This window comes from Meleagris gallopavo, chromosome 9 (genome assembly GCF_000146605.3).
Source record: "Meleagris gallopavo isolate NT-WF06-2002-E0010 breed Aviagen turkey brand Nicholas breeding stock chromosome 9, Turkey_5.1, whole genome shotgun sequence".
Lineage (NCBI taxonomy): Eukaryota > Metazoa > Chordata > Aves > Galliformes > Phasianidae > Meleagris > Meleagris gallopavo.
In genome coordinates this window covers 10,957,252-10,977,173 of record NC_015019.2, presented here as the reverse complement: position 1 = coordinate 10,977,173, position 19,922 = coordinate 10,957,252, and the positions used below count along the sequence as shown (strand labels likewise).

At 46.2% G+C, this 19,922-nt stretch overlaps 1 protein-coding gene across 1 annotated transcript; it reads left to right on the top strand.

The window, feature by feature from the left end:
- Positions 1-2,754: 2,754 nt before the first annotated feature.
- On the top strand, positions 2,755-17,984 carry TMLHE (trimethyllysine hydroxylase, epsilon). The gene is made up of 8 exons (XM_010715303.3): positions 2,755-3,058; positions 6,331-6,503; positions 7,889-8,065; positions 8,805-9,084; positions 10,113-10,232; positions 13,040-13,276; positions 13,941-14,079; positions 15,148-17,984. The coding sequence occupies exons 2-8, from the start codon at positions 6,332-6,334 to the stop codon at positions 15,277-15,279; spliced, it is 1,257 nt and encodes a 418-aa protein (XP_010713605.1). The 5' UTR covers positions 2,755-3,058; position 6,331; the 3' UTR covers positions 15,280-17,984.
- The last annotated feature ends 1,938 nt before the right edge of the window (positions 17,985-19,922 follow it).

Here is a 19,922-nt window from a genome sequence, read left to right as displayed (position 1 = left end):
GAGGCAGGGGATTAGATTAACTTTTAAAAGATCGAAACGACAAATAAATAATTATTTATTTATGTTTCCATGGGAACATGATGCATTCCTGGGGACTGGGCAGATCAGCTCTCTGCCCTGACTGCAGTTCCCAAGAGGATTTGGGCTCTGCTCCTTTGGCTGGTCCTTCAGTCACCTTGAAACCCACTGTCCAGTATCACTGCGAGAGACAGACATTTGGAGGTGACTTTATCCATGGAAATGGAGAATTACAAGGAGATGGAAGCTTAAATTAGCTTAAATTATTAGAAAATCCACCTGGATTCTCGTGTCTTCAACACACAGCCACCTTTCAGCCATTCACAACCAGCGTAGAGGTGCAGACCTGGCTGATATAAGTTGTTTTGCTCTTATTGCTGTTGCAACAGCCTTGCACAAGGGGAGCTACAGTCCATGGACCCTTCTCACCTTGACCTTTCTAAAAGATCCTCCTGGATCATGCTGTGCTGTATATGGTTTTGTTAAGCTGAGTTGAGCAAGGCTGGGCTGTATCATTCAGGCTGGTTCAGGTTGTATCACTGAGGCATATTTGATTGGGTTGTATTTGGTTGCACCATTCATTGTGTTGGGTTAGATTGTGTCACTTGTGTTGGGTTGACATGCCATTTTGGTTGGGTTGAGTTGTGCTCCTGAGTGGTGTAGCAGAAATGCTAAGTCAGCTTAAAACATGATTGAGAACCTGGTGGGAAGGCAGGGCCAACCCAGGGGAGCTCAGGTGCATGCAATGTACCTGAGTGACCAGAAGGGGTGGAGCCAAGATCCACTCCTTCCCAGACCTCATTTAAGGGTTGGCAGTGGAAGTAAAGGAATTTTGTTGGAGATCACTCTACATCTGTGGCCTTCCAAGGGTAAGCAGATTTTTTCCTTGTTTTCTGTGTCCATAGCTGCTGTTTGCCTAGGACTTTAATACTCCTCTGTCATTGCTATGCTTCCCATTGCACAATGGCATTACAGGTGGTAATGAGTTTAGCTGGGCTGGACATTCAGGTTGGGTGGTTGCACATCAGAATGACACATACACTGGCACTTTTCAGTATTTTTGTTCCAATAACCACTTCCAGGAATATCCCCAATTTACTCAGACTTTCTTTGTTCTTGCAGCTTGTGTGCAAACTGCTGTGTTTCCTGTAAAACGTTAATTCCTTATCCTGACCTGCGGAAATATCCCTCAATTTTTGTCAGTGCAAAGCTATGCCTAAAGATTAAACCTGCATGTACTCTGCACGTCAAGGAAAACACCATTTGACATCAGCACCAGCAATGTGACCTACAAGAAATCCCACAAGCAGAGAAGGAATAGCAACATATCGCACAAGCCTTTGGAAGGGACTGGAGGATACATCTGTAGGATGCATAGCAGTGACGTGCTGCTGACCTCACAGTCCTAGGGTGTTGAAGCTGGTGGCCAGGATTGGCAGGGCCTTTCCCATGTGGAGGGCTAATTCTGTACCCTCAGGACCGGATGCGGTATCTCGTCAGCAGCACCCAGCTGGAGAAGGGAAGAGCATTGTATGGGCTGTTGCTTTTTTAAAAAACCACTTATGACCCTGGGAGGAGCATGTGAGCAAGAGGCATTGCTGCAAGGAGGGGTGGAAACTGGGGAAAACTCCCAGCTCCCAAATCTCACAGGGAAATCCCTAGAAAGCTCCCTCATGCCCCCTTTCTCAGCACAAACTCCTATACAGTGGGAATCGGGTGGGACTGTAAGTACTGGTGAGCTCCATGCCACCCTCGCTCCTTGAGGTGAAGAACAACCCCATGACCTTGCAGCGGTGCTGCCCGCCCCCTCAGCCAGCACAGGAAGGGTATCCCCCAAATCCCTGGTCTCTCACCTTCTTCTGAGTACCCAGCAGCCAGGAAGGGCCGCTGACAAATTCTCATGGAGGCTGAGATGCCTCTGCTGTGAGCTCAGTGACTGACTAACTCGTTTATCTCCTCTGGGAGCTGAACTGAGCATTGGGAAGCAGCAGAGCCCCGCCAGCAACTCTGCCTGTTCCAGACGCCTTCCCTATTGCTTTCCTGAAGGGGGGGTGAGGGGGAACCTAACGAAAAAAAAAGCTTGGAAAACTGAGCTGTGGTGATATGCAATCACTCAGGGACGGCACAGGAAGAAAGAAGGCTCGGAATGCCTTAATTTTGGAAAGCCATGGGTGAAAAGCCATGCGAGTGCGGATACGGTGCCAGGGGTCAGCGCTGCTCAGGCTGCGTCTCATGTTAGGACAGGGCTGTGCGGTGCTGCGGGCTGTGTCACCGCGCTGAAACCGCGTGCTGTCCCACGAAGTGACATCTCGGAGAGAAACAAGCTCGGCAGCTCCGGTACCACCACTCTGCCGCTCTGTGCCGCCTGCGGGCCCGCACTGCCGAGGTTCCGTGAGCAGAGCAGCCGAAGCGTTCAGCATCGCAGCCCGCCCTCAGGAGCTGCTCTGCGGCAGGACGGAAGGACCCGACGGCTGCTATAGGCGGGACGAGGCGGCCCTCCAGCGGCCGGACCGGCACCTCCGCCTGCCTCGCACCTCCCTAAGCGCCCCACACGCGATCTGTTGCTTCTCAGTGTGAAAATCTGCAGGTGTTACCCCCAAAACCTGGGCCTCCACCCCGCCCACTCCTCCGACCGCGAGCCCAACCCGCAGCCTCGGAACCCGGCGCCGTCGGACCGACTCAGAACACTGCGCACGCGCGATCAGCGCCCTGCGGTGACTCTCTATCCCGCAACGCTCCTCTCTATGGTCTCTCGGCGGAGCGCTCTGTTGTTCTATCCGCCCCCGCCAGCGGCGCTCTCCGCACTTCAGGCTCGCTCTACGGCGGGAGCCTTTCTATCACAGCCCTCTCCTCTCTGTGCCCGGAGGCTTTTTGCTCTCAGGTCTTCCTAGCTCTCTATGGTGTGCGGCGCTCTGCACCCCGGCCTCCCACCTATTTATCGCCTCGCTTTCTCCGGCTGTTGGCGTTGAACGCGGCACTGCGGGGAGCAGCGCGGAGCCCCGCAGGCACGGCGCGCAGCTCCGCCCGGCCGCGTCCCCAGGTACCGCTGAGGCACGCGGAGCGATTCGGTAACGGGGTTCCGCTCTCTGCGGCCGTCCGCGAGCCTTCTGCGAGAGGCTTTGCTGCGGGGCTGGGCTGGGGTTGGTGCTCTGCTCCTGCCTCGATGGTCGCGTGGGGTTTGGGTTCGTCTTCCAAAGGAGGTAGAAATGAGAGATGTGGCAGCTGCAGGCCGCTGTCCTCCTCCTGGAAGCGTTTTGCTGAGAGCGGGCTGCAGCTGTGGGTTGGTGTGGTTCTTTTTTTTTGCTTTTTTTTTTTCCCGTAGATATGTATTTATAGATGAGAATATTTGGTTTCTGCTTGTTTTCCAGCTCGGTGTATCTGTTTGCTCAAGGTAAAGTTGCAGCTCTTTATCTAAGAGCTTTGAAAAGCACAGCTCGTTACTGCAGATGCTGATTGCATTGGCAGTGATGAAACCACGGAAGGTCGGGCAGTCCCTGTGATCACAGACCCTGAGGGAAGCCTGCTGGACACACGAGGCCCACGCTTCTTTCCTCCCGCTCTCACTGCGTTTCTCTCGTCTTTACTCTCCCCAGAGCCCTGTGCTGTGCTTCTGATCACAATATATTTGAGTTTTCTGCCTTTCCTTCAGCTCTGCCGTGGGTTCTGTGCGTGCTCCTGTCTCTCATTCACCAGCTGGTGGATTCTTGGATAAGTTGAGCCGTATAATGCCTGCACGGGGTCTCGTCTTCCTTTGGCAGAGGGGCAGGGTTGGAAATTGAAGATCTCTCATATCTCAAAGTCCGCTTGCCTTCACGTGAAGGGTAGTTTAGTGTCCTTTCCTTCCTCCTGCCTGTTCTTTGTGAATTTAAAGGGAAATGTGGTCTTGGGACCTTGCAGCTGCTGCATTTCACAGGTACTCAGGTAAGGTGTGTGTGATGTAGGCAACATAAAGATCAGAAGTGCAGAGGGAGGTAAACAGGAGGACTGGAGGAGAGAGTTATCTGTTCATATAATTAATTCCAGCCAGGAGAGTGTTGTTAGCTTTTGTTAAACAAGCTCAAAGGCAAAATATAAATTCTCCCTAATTTTACAGATTTTTTTCGTGTGTTCAACTCCTCTCAGTTTTAATGTCGTTTGGAAGGTTTAATTTATGGCTTCTCTCAGCTGTTTGTGGTGTCTGCTTCCAGGAAGAACAGCAGAGAAGCAAGAGGTCTCAGTGATTAGATTAAATATCTGGGTCACTTACCATTACCTGTGTTTATTCTCTGGTAAGTTTTGATACTGGAAAAAGACAGAGATAAAAAAGAACATGTGCAGAAAGAGATAACTACAGCTGGAGCTGCCTCAGGCAGGGGCCACTTTCTAAATGGATTTATGGATGAGCTTTTCCTATCAGTTGTGTCCTGTGCGAGGAGATATCAGCCGTGTGCAAACAACGTCCTTTTTTTTATCCTCTCTCAGTTGGTGGATATTCTTGAGATCCAAAAGCCTAAATGGAGTGAGTCATCTTTCTTTCACAAAGCATAGTCTTCAAGTAACGTGAGTGTTAACACTTGGTTTAGTGAGTTAACTCATTTCTTTAAAGTTTGTAAAACCCAATAATTGTTATTGGTGACTCCTGGTTCTCTGTAGATCTTCTTGCAGGTTTCCTTCACTTAGTCATTATGTATCGAATCTGGCTAATTCTTTTTCCTATATTCAGTTTGTAAAGCATTCTTGCAAAACTTAGCATTGGCATAACTAGATGCCAGATTATTTCTGCAAAACTGACTTTCTGGTGCACAGTTTGTCTGCAGGAAGCTGGAGATTCTCAGGATGCTGCAGCTCAGTCAGCATCTGGAAGGAGATCCAGGAGCTTTGCAGGGCACAAGATCAGTTAGCAGAGATCTTGCTGTCTGCAGGTGTCAGGCAGAAAGCAAGGAGCAGCCAGCACTCATCTACCTGGCACGCAGAGCAAAATAGAGCTGCTAACCTGAATCCAGCTGATTTGCAAGACAGCCAGATTCAATGCAGCCTGCTGAGGATGGCATATTGCATTTTAGCAGCCACAGAAATCAGAACCATCTTTCTGCAGCTCTGAAACTGTCAGTGAGTGGTACACGGGCTGAAGCCAAGCACCTTACACAAGTCAGTGAGTTGCATCTTAATTTCAAACTGCATTATCTTTATAAAACAGTTTCTACTTTTTTCACATTCAGCAAATTTTCTGGGAATATCTTCCTCTGTGCTGATTTTACTGTTCTTATTAACTTTCACCATTTCTGCACTAAGTCACCTATGAGGTGGAGGAGCAGGTTAGACAGCCGAGGCACCAATGTCTGTACACTTCAGATAAGAAAATGAAGGCAAATCAGAAAAGCAGGATAAGAAATTCTTTCTGTGCCTGTGTCTTGTTCAGTGATACTGCATTTCGATGTGCTTCAGATCAAAGCATTGTTAAAATTCTGTTGGATTTAGGCCTGACATCCAGAACTTGATGAGCACAAGACAGAGTGCTTAGTGTGGCTTTGGCTTCACGTCTTAAAACTTGCAGGATTTTGCTTTTGTTCATCATCCTGAATTGTCGTTATGAACCAACCTCTGGAATTCACCTTCTCATCTCTGGTCAAAAGTTAACCATGGCTGGTTACTCTTCCATGCTTGCTGTGTCCTTTGGCAGTAGAAGTTCTTCCTCCTTATTGTTCTGCATACTTTTTCTAGAACTGACCTAATTACTTGATTCCTCTATTACTTGCTTTCCAAGCATGGTCACTTTTCTCCACTTCCCTGATGATTACAGTTCTGTCCAGCAAGGGGGAATTCAGCTTGGGGAAGACCAGAGAAAAGACAAGTCTTGCTGCAGATAAGATTTTGCCAGTGTTTTGTAAATGGTTTTGAACACCCAGCTGTCTCTTCTGGAAGTGCTTTACCTGATAAATCTCAGGATCTTATCTATTTCTCCTCAGGACAATTTTCTGCTGGAGTTTATGTTGATCACAAAACAGACAAGATGTCCTTGTTTCTCCTCCTATTTCCAACTGATGTTCTGTGATTGGATTAGCTTATTTGTTTTAAAAATTCATTACCTGCTCTAATGCTGAATTCCCTGCTGTTTCCATTACACTCAGTTTTAGGGTTTTTTTTTAGGAGTTTTCACTTGCTGTCTTCATTGTCTTCGATAGCGGTGGTGTCTACGAAAGTGTTCACTGTAGCTGACCTAAGCAAGGGTACAGCACCCAATTTCATGGAGTAGGCTGCATGCTCTACATGTTTATACCCAGAACAACAGTACAGCTGACTCCCTTTGTTCTCCTCCTTCTCCTGGCTGTTCAGGATGTGGTGCCGGAGGCTGGCGTGCCTGCTCAGTGTGCCTTGCCAACACACCAGACATCACTTGCTGGGGCTGTCCTGCGGCAGGAGGACCTTCACAGCTGCTGTGGCTCGCTGGCATCACACAGCCCCAGAGTCCCTCAGCTGTGCCTGGCAGTTACACGGTGATCATTTAGGTAGGTGTGTGCTTTTAAGCCTGTTTTTGGGTCTCTGGGGGAAGAGGAGCAAGATTTTCCTGAGTTTGTTTTCCCGGTAGTGATTCCCTTCTGAAACAACCCTTGTTTTTAGAGAGATGTGTGCTGGAATTGGCATTTTGTGTTCCTTTGGGAATTCCCAAAGGCAGGATGGAGCAGGTTTGTTTGCTGGCAGTAAGTCTTTTATAATAAATGAGGCAGTACTAACTTGAAAAGTAAGTGATTCCTGAGCTGTTGTTGCAGCTGAACCTTGCCCTGTCTGCCAGTTGTTCGTTATGTCTTGCAGATGGGATGGCTGGTTCAGTGTATGTCCCAGCTCTCTGCCTTGTCCTTACTTGCAGGTTTTCCTTAAAACAGCAATCTTTGAAACAGAGTAGGTTAGAGCAGGCTTGTAGGCAACCTGTTCGTGTGTCTGGATAGCATGAGCAAGCCTTTTTGGTGTAAGTTGTTCCTCCCTGTGAGAATGCTGAAGGGAAAAGCAAGGAATGAGTGCCTTTGTGTGAAGTAAAACAGTTATAAATGCAGTCTAAGGTCAATTTGTCCTTTGTTTTTTGGGGGGTGGGTTTTTTGTTTGTTTTTTTTTTTTTTTGGACTCAGCTTAGTAACTGAGACACATTTCTCCATGGTCTTTGTCACCTGCAGCTGTCCAGCCTCTGCCTTGTGATGTCTGCTGAGGCTGGTTAGAAGGTGTTGCTATTCTAGAGTCTCTTGTAAGCCTGTCTCAAAAAGGAACTGCTTAATATTTTATCCAACACAGTGGCCCTCTGAGAGAGAATATTGTTTTACCACATAGATACTTGGATTTCAAAGCTGGGCAGGAAGGGCTCTCCTACTGTCTCTGCCAGCTCTGATTTCCCTCTAAAGGACTTTGAGTATTCCTAAGCTTTCTCTGGAGGGAGCAAGAAGGTCAGGACTTGAATAAGTGGGATTTAGAGGTCGTAATGTTGTTTGTAATGTGTGTTTAGTTTAGAATATTTGGCTGGTTCTTACCTGTGCTTGTGCAATGAGATCTGCAGCTACACGGGCACGGGGAACCTTGTTATGTACAGCAGCCTCTGGGTAGCTCTGAATTTACTACCCATAGAAGAGAGAAGATAGACATGTTTGTCAACTGTACTGCTTCCTGTTGCAGGGTGAGACTGACTGTGGACGTAGTAAGACAGGAGACCATGGCAAAATCACTGCCAGTGACGCTCTTCACTTGAGATCTTTTGCCTGGTCATCATGCGATAAGCTAATTTGCACAAACAGCTGCTAAGTCTAACAGGCTCTGTATCTTCTATAAGTAGGTCATAACCTGTAGGCTCTGTGTTTTTTTTCCTCACTGTTCACACCAATGCACCTTCTGTGCCCGTGACTTCTGGCAGAGCTCAGGTATGCAAACACCTTGATGCGCTTCGATTTCGTCTGGCTGCGGGACCACTGCCGCTCAGCTTCCTGCTACAACGCCAAGACAAACCAGCGCAGCTTGGACACAGCTAGTGTGGACCTCAGCATCAGGCCCAAGGCTGTCCGAGTGGATGAGACCACGCTTTTCCTCACGTGTGAGTACCAAAGCACCTGCACCCTGTCTGTCAACGAGCAGCCCTGGTTGGAGAGTGAGGCTGGCTGATAGATCCCACTCCTAAGGCTGTCCCTTCCCAGGAAACCTTATCTCTAAATCAGGAGCTGCTCTGAGAGGAGGCTTAGCTGTAAGCAGATTTTAAACACTGCTGTTCTGAGTAGGGCTGTTTCTGTAAACATAACTCAGTCTTATTTATGTCTGTTTTTTCCCCTCCTTGCATTCTCTCTCGGTTAGAGGTGTGTGCATCTCCAGCATCTGTGTAGTTTACTGCAGGAATGTGGCAGCAGTGCAAATAGTGAACATATCAAGAACTGGTTTGCTTTTTCTTTACTCTGCTTTATTTGAACTGATGTCCCTTATCAGAATTCATATCTTGTGTCCTTTCTCCCTGCTGCTTTCTTCCTTTTGCTGCAGTTTGCTTTCGTCTATGGTTCCTTCATTTATGGTCTAGTCATCAGTGCTTTGCTTTTCCATGGAGTCCTGTCACTTGAGAGCAAAACTACTGAAATAGAAACACTTGGCTCTGAATTTGGAGTTGCTGGCAATACTTTTAGTACTTTAGTGGTCTAAATCGAATACATTCTTTTCTCTTGATACCAGCCAAAATACGATGTTGTTAGGCAAAATAAGAAGAGTAAGGACTGTCCTAAGTTGATGGTTGCACTGGCTGTGATTTCAAGATGTTCATTGCAATGACTGGCTCTCCTCATGTGTCACAGGGCCGGATGGACATGTTACACGGTATGGGCTGCAGTGGCTGGTGAAGAACAGCTACGAGGGGCAGAAGCAGCAGGTCATGCACCCACGGATCCTCTGGAATGCAGAAATCTACCGGCAAGCCCAGGTCCCCTCTGTTGACTGCCGAAGTTTCCTGGAGACGGACGAGGGGCTGAAGGAGTTCCTGCAAAACTTCCTTCTGTATGGGATTGCTTTTGTTGAGAATGTCACTCCCACCAAAGAGGACACACAAATCTTAGCGGAAAGGATCAGTTTAATCAGGTAACTAGTAGTTCCCCAGGAAGACCACAGACAGCTTTGTAGAACTGTGAATGATAGACTGTTGTTTCCTTTTTGTATAGAAAGGTGCTGCCCTTGTATTGTGCACTGTTGCATGTTCTGCACACAAAGGATCTGGGTCTTCTGCAGTCTCTGGCCGGGCCACAATGGACAGAGATGGATATTGCACAGTGGGATCTGGCTCCTTTTTGGGGGGCAGCTAGGGTTATTAGGTTAGAGCTGCCTCTGGAGCATACAGTGACTTTTGTGATAGTGGGACTCTGCACAGAGAGGAGTAACTGAAGGAAGTAGCCTGTCTGGGAAGACTTGAGCTTTGCAAGGAGAGAGATTTCCTGTTGTGACTTGAAAGGTTAAGAGGGCAGCCCTGGCCCTGGGAGCCAAGGGAGATCAAAAACAATTTGTAGCTCTTGCTAAAGAAAAATACTGGGAAACGTTTCTTCTGTGTTTGTTTAAAACCACCAATAACATGGCAAGCCTGGGTTTGAGGTTTCAAGTTTTATCCAAGTTGCAGAAACAACTTAACTTGCCTTCAACCATTAGAAGAGATGGGATTCCTATTTCTGTTGATGAATAGCCACTCCAAATAGAAATTAAGGGCTCTGAGGAATATCCATCCCACATTTTCCTCCAGATCTTTAGCCTCATCCTGTAGCCCTTGAGTATTGCTTGTGTCTTCTCGGTCCTTCCTTTCTCTAGACTCTGCCACGCACGTTACAGGGAGGGGTCAGTGAAAACTCCAGATCTTCTTAAGAAAGAAGGGAATTGTACCCACAGTGGGTACAAACAAAGGCTAGCTGCGCTCCGGTAATTTCTGATGTTGCTCAGTCTTTCCATGATTTGGCTGGGATTCATCTTTGGAGTAAAAGGAAGATCTGTATTTGTGGAGGAGAAGTAAGACTTGCTCTGTATGTGAGATGGGCGAGAGTGACCTCAAAGTGCAAGAGAGGATCTGTTGTACAACAATACTGATCCCTGCAGCACTCAGTGATAACTGCCTACCTCTTTTGCAGGGAGACCATCTATGGCAGAATGTGGTACTTCACCTCTGATTTCTCCCGGGGCGACACTGCCTACACAAAACTGGCTCTGGATCGGCACACTGACACGACCTACTTCCAGGAGCCCTGCGGGTATGTGCTGCTGCTGGTTCACAGACACTCAGCACAGAAGGCAGGAGTGATTCACAGTGATGCAGTTTAGACTTGATTGTTTCCAGTACTGTTGATGTGATGTAATGTTGCTAGTCACACAGTAATTCTGGATCCTGCTTGATTCCTTTGAAGTGAGGTAGTCTGTAGATGCCCTATGTTTGAAACTCACAGGTCTTCCAGAATGCAGGCAATGAAAGAGGTTTTTAAGCTTCAGCTTAATTGTGCTGACATGGGCGAGCCCTCCTTGTCCACATCAGCACTGTGTTTCACTGTCAGAGTGCTCCTAGTGGTAGCCTCTGGGGAAGGAGGGAGCAGTCTGTCTTGGCACAACCTGCACTATCTGCTTCTGCCCTCCCCAGCTGCATGAGTGGCACCAGAGGTATGTGCTGCCCTTCTGTCTGCCCTCTGCAGATGCTCTGCTTCAGACTGGTTGGGATTTGTATTTTGGCAGTAATGCAACCCTGTAGGAAGGGCTAATCTAGCCCTTCAAAGTTTACACTTGTCTGTGCTTTAAACATTAAAAAAAAAAAGTTTGTAGCTGTAACATTTCCCAAATGCAAGTCTGCAGACTGCTTTTCCAGTATAGCCTATGGGCCACAAGTTCTGTACCCAGTTGGAGAAAGAAAGGCAGCAGCCCTGATCATGGTTCACACTGAAGCACAGAAGGCTTAATTTCATGTGTAATTTTTTTTGTTTGTTTGTTTGCTTTCATCTCAGTCAAGATGGAAGTCATGAAAAGGCCCTGGGGTTGAACTGATGGAAGCATGGTGATTTTGTAGGACTACAGAGGCCAGAAGTCATCTTGTCCAAGCCTCCTGCCTTATAGTATGATTAGCTTTTCCTAATGAGGCTGTTCCTAATGAGTTCCTGAGCATTGTAATGGGAAGGTTTTGTTAGGCAGACCTGGTAAGACAGGTGTGGACCAAGTCATGTGAGGTGTTCTGGCTGAAAGTGGATTTCAGAGCAGCTCACTTAAAGCAGGAAAAGTAGTGCTACCAAGGAGGCACCTGCTTGCCTGTCCCCAGCCTAGCACAGAGTTTTTGGGTGGCAACATTTGTTCTGAAGCAGCTAGGTGTCAGAAGCAAGGTAAGCAGTTTCGAGTGTGCTCTGTGTAGCTAGAAGTATATTTGTATAAAACTGAAATCCTGCCATGTGCAGGTCGGCTTGTTTCCAGTGAACAGTGGACTGTAGAAACCACGTGCTTTCGTGGCTTGTGCAGTTACCTGCTTGCTTGACTTGCTCTAAGAGCTCACAGAATCTCCTCAGCAACTAAATAAAAATTAATTAGTAATCAGAGCTTCAGCCTACAGTTGTCCTTTAATTGAACTGCTTATTGTGAGAACTGCAGAGCTCATCAGCTATTTCTGTACCTTTCATTTGGATAGGTATATTCTAGTCTGCAGCAAAATGAAACGTATCAAGCCATGGCAGTGTGGACTAGGCTAGTGGGCTAACTAATGCTTGCAAACTGTAGCTATGCAGGTAAAACATGAATTTCTGGCTTTCCTGAGCACATATCTCTGCCAGAAATCCTTTCTCAGACTGTTGGAGGCTTATTCTGAAATGTTTTAAGCACTTTAAACTGTCTTTGACCTGCTTCTAAAGGAAGTGAGGTGTTTTTCAGGAAAGACATGTTTATTTGAATGTCTGCTTTCCCCACTGCATTGGGTAAAATCAACCAGATCTAACAAGTCTCAAGTTAAATTACTACAAAGGATAGAGGAGAGAAAATCCCCAAGACACAGGAGAGTGTACAGTATTATCTCACTTACCAGGCAGCGAAGAACTTAGTGCCCTGAGCTGCAGGAGGAGACTATTGCCTTGAAAGCACAGAGCCATGAGGAGTTGGGCAACCTGTGCTCCTGAACTTGCGGACTGACTTGCTGTAATTATTCTGATCCTTCTGTGGATATAAAGGACAATTGGAGTCCATGTGAGAAGGTACTGGTGAGGCTGTAGTTAGGAGCATCTGCCAAATTACTTGCTGTGGGGTGGGGTTAAGAGGCCTCAAAGGAAGATCAGGAGATAAAGGCTGTCCTGAAAGGTTATATTTTGATTTTCTGATAAGTGAAGTTGATACACTGTGAAAACTGACAGTATGTGACTCAAGGCAGCTCCTAGCCATGTAATACAAGGTCTGACATGCTTGGATGAAGGGAAAGAAAGAAACTTCAGAAATTTCAGAAAAGAATAAAAGCTGTTCAGCTGAATTGGGCAGCTTCCTGCTAGGGAAGGGATATCCTAATATGGAAGCTTCTCATTCTAGGACTCTGCTCCAGGCTTCCCAGGGGATTTTTGACATACTGTCACATGGCTTGTCTTGACTAACTGTGGGAGACCAAGATGCATATGCATTCATATAAGAGTGTAGTACCACCAGCATGTCTTTAACTGCACTCTTGTTCTGAGTTATTCTAGTGGTCAGTTTTATGTTTCACACCTCTTTGTCCTATTGCCTGAATGGACCTTGGGTGTCACATACCACACACCACTTGAAGTTTCCTAGCCTCGTGTCTTTTGGTTTAGGAGACTCTGTAGACAGCAGCCCTCTTCTAGGAAAGCAAAATATATGAGAGCTAAAGATACAGCAAGTAGAACTGCTTCTTGCTGGGCTGTCTTCATTCCCTGTCAGGTTTTAGTGAAATAAATTGTTGTGAGACACTTGTCAGTAATAGCAGTAGAGAGAGGTGTTGCACCTATCTGCATTTGTCTGGGTCCCCAAGGAGTGCATTTTCTTGACGGGACAGGCAGCTGAAGTCTTTCCCCTTGTGCTCTCACCCATGCAGCATCCAAGTGTTTCACTGCCTCAAGCATGAGGGGACAGGAGGACGTACACTGCTGGTGGATGGCTTCTATGCAGCGGAGCAGGTTCTCCGGCAAGCACCTGATCAGTTTGAGCTGCTAAGTAAGGTGCCACTGAAGCACGAGTACATTGAGAACGTGGGAGATTGTCACAACCACATGATCGGAGTTGGGCCAGTCCTCAACGTCTATCCCTGGAACAATGAGCTTTACCTGATCAGGTAACATCAGAATGAAGATGGGGAGGAGATGGGGTTGGGCAGACTGTAGTGATTAACTGTCCAGAAGACAGCTTCAACAGAAAACCATTGCATGTTTTGGGGAGGGTGGGGTGGAGACCACAAAACACCATGCATTTCCTTTTGGGCTTTGCAGTGTTGTTTTCAAGAAAGTGTAAGAACCACTGCTGCTCTTTTGAAGTTCCAGCTTGGCTTAGCACTAACTGGTCTGCAATTTTATTCTGAAAAACCCTTAGTCCTGTCTGTAGCTGGTACACCTGTTGCAGCCTGCCTCTGTTTAGAGCCTGGCCCTTCCTTAATAGTGTGAAGCTACTGGCTGACCAGACAGCTAACTTCTAGATTGTTTCTTGGAAGGAAAGAAGTTTTTAATATCTCAGTGTTGATGGGCTTCTCTTTCCTTCCCACCATTTTCTCCACTGCTCAGAAAGTGCAGGGCATCCTTCTGTGAAAAGCAGCAAAAACTGTGTTAGATTTAACAGTGAACTCCTCCTTGCTCCGAGTGTTTGCCGCATAACCTCTCTACTTGTCACTATTGCCTCCTTTAATACTGACTAGTCTTATGGCTCCTGAGCTTCCCTCTAGAAACATGTGGCTGCACTGTGCTCATGGGACCACATAAGCGATCTTTTCTCTTCTTTATTTCTAGATACAATAACTATGACCGCGCAGTCATCAACACTGTGCCTTATGATGTTGTGAATCGTTGGTACACTGCTCACCGCACACTCACCACTGAGCTCAGGAGACCAGAAAATGAATTGTGGGTCAAACTGAAGCCAGGCAAGGTAAAACTTTGGAGTTGGAGGCTTGTGTGTTTGGTACAGGCAGGGGAGCAGGATGCTCCTATGGATGTGCAGGCCTGTTGCCACTGAAGCTAATGCTTCGCTCCTTGTACTGCAGCTCTTTTCAGCTGTTTTTGTGTGCTTTGTAGTCTAGTACTGGCCTCTACTGTATGTGTACTTACTGTTGTGAAAGAATATTAGCTTCCAGACAAGGTGGAAGTAATTAATTCAAAAGATCTTTCCAGTCACTCTGAATGAGGACCTTCAGAGGCAGGAAGGCTGGGAGCAATTAGTGCTCAGCCTCTGACTTCTTCCAGAAGCAGAATATCTTTTAATGGAAGCATGAAGAGCACATGTGGGAGGCCAAATTTACTTCTGTTTTGAGGTTATATTTGAATCCTAGCATTGTTAGTGAATTACAGGAGGTCTGGGAATCTCCTCAGTGTCCCAGAAATGCCTTAGCACATCTTGGTGTGAAGAGAATAAAAGCTCTGCCCTAAGTTGGAAAGGCTGGGTGCAGTTTTAGAAAAGCTAGAGCTGCAGTTGTAGACTTAGAGGTGTTACAGAGTATGTTTTCATCTACCAGCTGTGCCTGCTTGAAAAAGTTTTTATTCCTGCAGGGCCTATATTCAGTTTGGGCCCCAAAAATGAAAGTGAAGCAGAAGTATTCATATCAGAAAGCTCCAGCACCTCTCTGTTCTCAAGGATGTCTGGGGAAATGACCTTAGAGGCTGATGATGGCCGTTTTCTGTTGTTTGTGAACTATGACCCAACATTTTTTGCAAAAAAAAAATAAAAAAAAAAATCAGAAGTACATTGCTAGGTGTTTTACACTATGGTTAGTAGCAGAGCTGCTGGCATCAGGTGCAACATACGTACTACATCACATCAAAAATCCACTTGTAGTCTCATGTGCTGTGTCTGACAGTGTTGAACTGGGAGGGTCAGACAGACGGTGGTGCATTCCTACCTACTCTTCCAGAAAGGGATCTCCAGGACCTGTCACGTCACAGGGTCCCGGCTCGGTGTGGTGCTCACCCTGTTCTGTTGGCCTTTCTTCTTCCCATGCAGGCGCTGTTCATAGATAACTGGCGTGTCCTGCATGGGCGGGAAGCATTCACGGGGTACCGCCAGCTGTGTGGCTGCTACCTGACAAGAGATGATGTGCTCAACACCGCACGCCTGCTGGGACTGCAAGCTTAGCCTGGGTCATCTGCTGTGCAGAGGCAGACAGAGCTCCACGCCGTGCTGGTGGGTCACCACAACCATGTTGCACATACCTCAGACACCTCCGCCCTCTCTGAGCAGTTCTCTCTCTGCCTGTGTGGGAGAGGGAGCAGGTGGAAGCCAAAGGTTATGGGAGCTTTATGGGACTGTATTCTGCCTTTTTCTGAGCTTGGTCAGCTCTCGCTGTCTGTGCACTCAGCCTGGTCTTTTCAGCCAGCCGCTTTGTCTCAGCTCCAGTGAACTGGGGCTAATCACACTCTGCGAAGTGCTCCTCCAATCAAGTGCCTTCAGAATCCGAAATCTGTTTCTCCCTGTTGTTTGGCCTTTTTTGTTACCATATTTGTTTTTTTGGCGTAACAGAGCAGAATGGATATATCTGGGATCTTGTTTCAGCTCAGGCCAGATGCCTTCTAGAGAAAAAGGAACACTATTCATTGAACGTGCCACTACTTAAATTGAGGGTTTTGGCATGTATTTGTGACTTCCTTCCCCTTAAACAAGCTGTCTACCCCTGTCTGATGGGCTCTGGTACAAGCAGTGCTGTTTGAGAGTTGGCCTGGAAAGCCAAGCTCATATACTTAAGGTACCTCTAAAGGTTTACGTAGACAGAAAGGGGAAAGTAGTGAGATCTGCACATTGGAAAGGAGAGGTGGCTTTGGATGAGGAGTGTGCTTCTCACATTTTCTTCAGTAATGTAATGTTGAACTAGTGGTCTGTCTGCCTGTTATGCTGTACTTCAGCCGAGAGTGAAGGATCATCAGTGTCTGACACGTTTCCCACTCTGCTCTTCTGGCTTTCTTGAAGAAGGAATTTTTGTTAGAGCATCTTTACACGCTGCTGGATGAGGCTGACTATTTTTTCCACCAGATTTTTCTGCATATGAAGGTAATGAACACAGAGGTATCTTTCAACTCCTGGTAGCAGGAAGGTAAATTTATAGAGCGGCACACTGAACAACCACAGTGGAAATCTCTTTTCAGGTTTTATTTTTAATTCTTCCATATTTTTGGGAGGTATTTGCTCTGCTCTGACTGGACCCTAAAACATGGTCCTGTTCACTTCTGGCTTTCATGTATGAGAAAGATGCTGTTATGCCTAAGGTATAAATGGGGTGCAGATGCCAAACCTGCTGCCTTCGTTTAATCTAAATATTGAATGTATACATCTTAGTGTTGGGAAGCACTCTTTAAAAGCTCCTGTTCCTGTGGACTGAGCTAACTTATGCTGTCATTTGCAGTGAGCCACTACTCCATCAGGAGTTGAAAGGGTTTCAGTGTGAAGGCTGATGGGAAGCTGTGTATCAGAGGATACATAAAGAAGTGAAACGTGAGCAATGGCAGCGGGCTTGAAGGTGAGCTGGCTTCTGTCAAGTGTGTCTCCCAAGGCTTGTGAACAGCCTCAGACATAGGCAGGCACTTGACACCTATAGGCTAAGTCAGTGGGTTCCTCAAGCAGCCTGCCTCATGCATTGCTTCTATTATTTCTTTTCCAAATATTTGGTTTAAAGGTTCTCCATAGATGCCAGTTACACCAGCATAACTTAAGTGTGAAGCTTTGCAGATCTTCATTAACCACACAGAAGTAGCAAACCCCTGTGGTTACATGTTCTTCTCACACAACCCATCTCACATGCTCCAGGGTTGCTCCACTTTGTATGTCTGGGAGAAGCTGTGACCTGGAACATGTTAGGGAGAGGTCATGACAAAATCATTTCTGTGTGTTAATTGACCCTGGGAGGGAGACAGAGGAACCTGATCAGTATTTCAGGACATGTCAGAGATTTCTGAGCTCCTCTTGTCTCCTTGTGCCCCCAGAATCAGAGTGAAAGCACTTGGGTTAATGTGGGACTCATCCCTTAGTTGCTGAAATGAGCTTTACTTCCCATTTTTATCAGCTGCAAGCCAAAAATCTGCCACTACTCTCAGCTGGAGAGTACAGGGCTATGGCTAGCACGAGGGAGAACTGACTCAAAATATATTGACAATTGTAGTGATACAGGTGCCTTTCTGATGAAGAATGTGATGATTGTAGCTCTGTCTCCCACTGAGCAGTGTGGAGCTGCCAAGAGCTGTGGTCTTCAGCCACCAGATTCCTCTTTGAGCCATTCCAAGCCAGCACACTCCTTGAGGTGATCATGTAATGTGTTTTGGGGGGAAATTTTTTGCCATAAATGTAGCAGAAACACATTTCCTTATAGGTGTTGTTCAATTCAGTTTAGCCATTTCATAAGAAAATGGGGAGGGAGCTTTGTTTAATCTTGTGCTCCACCTCTTCCTCACTTCCCAAATGGACTGAGTTGTTCCTCGGCATCTTGTGATCATCAAGGCTTTATTTGTAGAAACAGGGCTTCTTGGCAACTGCAGTCTGTCTGATATGGACATCTGTTGTGTCGTGTTATGGAACAGGTGGTTTGCTGTAATGGTATCAGATCAATTTTTGTAATTAAGCTTTACCAGTTCTTTCAGCCAATAAATGATGAACTGCTTTTTTCTCCCTCCCGCTACACAAGGGCTCCACTGTATGTGTTTTTAAAACATTTCCCAAAAGTAAAAAATGAAGTGATGATGTAATAAATGAATTATAAAGTGGTCAGGTTAACAAGATGTCTGTGCCTAGCAATCATGAATTTGATAAGTGCATTACCCATCAAAGTTGGAATAAATCTGAGAAGGGTAAATCAATTCATTGCCTTTGGCTTTTTGTCATTCATTCTTTGCACTGGCCACACGGTGGCAGAAGATGCACGGAATAGCATGAAAAATCTATTAAAAACTCAGCATCAAGTCATATCCACCTGTGGCTGTAGGGCTGGTGCTGATTCTGTCTCTTCTGCAGTGCTACATCCGTTTCTCTTGAAAAGCTCAGGGACTGCTGGTCAAACATCTGTAAGACAATGGATATCTTTAAAGAGCAGCAGGACATGATGTACATTGTACTAAAGGTGATGGTGAAGGGAGCAGAGATGTTGTGAGGACACACAGAGGGGATTTGAGGGAGCGTGGAGAAAGATGGGTTGGATTTGAAGGTGTGGGGAGGAGGAAGGGATCTGATCTAAGCATAGGCTAGGGGGAAATAGAGCTCATCAGGTGACTGTTGGAAGGCAACATCTATCCTGAGGCCCTCAGTTCCCACCCATGTGTGTCCCAGGACTCACAGTTTGGTTTCCCAGGGGCCAGCTCTCCCTAACCTTGTGTACCTGAAGATTCCCAAATTGCACGTGCACCTTCATTTATCTCTGCTTGCCCTCTGGTCTCTTCTAATGCTTCCTTTTGCCCTGTAGTGCTCCCCTGTGTCCTCTTTTGGAGTCTTGTCCCCTTGGAATCATTCAGGTCTGACGAGACTTCAGTCCTTCAGTGAAACCAAGGTCTGCTCCTGGAAAATCTCTTTTGTTTCTGCACTTGCCATGCTCAAATTCTCAACCAGGCTGAAAAATGTTTATGTTGTTATCTGCTCCTTTCTTTCCTTTTTGGATATATGAAACACAAGCTATTTTAGTAGGCTCCTTCAGCTAACTAAACTGAAAAAGATATTACAGTTAGCAATTATCTTAATTCAACACTAGTTCAAATCAGAACTATCAGGATCATGCAGACAGGAATGGATTTTCTGTGGAAGTGGGAAAATATGAAGTCACAGGGGGGAAAAAAACACATTGACAAATGGTAGAGGGGAAATTTTTTGTCATTGACCTCTGAGACATGCAGGAAGGGTGGAATGTGTTTGTAGCATGCAAAAAATAATGTGCAGACTACACAGTAAGCATTACGATAACCAACTATCCGTGAAATGTTTCCCTTCACCTCCTGCTGTACATATGTTCTGTTGGTTTTTAAGTAATCTGTAGCAACATGGATGTCTCTGATTTCGTAACTCAGAGCAGCAGCATGTGAGTAGTCTCTCTTCAGTGGGCCCTTTGTACCTGTTAATTTTGCTGCGTGTCTCTTTTCACCCTTTTCTGTTAGAATTTTGAAGACCTCTTTAGACAGAGAAATTATTTTTAATTTATGGATGCGCTGCTAATGGGAAACATCCATTTCCAGTTCACTATTGAAAGCATAGATCTAATGTTAAGCAAAACAAATTCATTTCGACCTAAAGAGCATGACAGCCCTCCTTTAACATCCCAAGTTAATTGTATGGCATGGTGTAGTGTAATTGCTTACAATAGAAAAGCTCAGAGGAATGATTTGGGAAGGAAGGGATAATTCTGCGTGAAGAGTGACACCAACCTATCCCCACACTTCAACTGCATGAGACAGTTGTATCTATTCCTCTGTCAAAATTGTTTTTCCCTTCAGCTTCTAAATACAGTGATAAATTCTAAGTGACGAAGTCCCAGACATAACTCAGGTAGTAGGACTGACCTGCCCTTTTATACACTGTTCTGCTTCCCCAGTGTATGTTCTTCATGGGTTCCTTCTGTTCTTATTATCCCATGTGGCATTGGAAAGGGTCCTTGTCCACACACCTCTAAAGAAGCAGATGCTCTCCTTCCACACTCCACATCTCTGGAGTGAATTGCCTTTTTTTTTTCTTCCCATTTCTTAATATATAGTTAAAAATATGTATAGATCAGTAGTACAGGTTGCAACATGTGAAGAAACAAATGAGAAGAATGA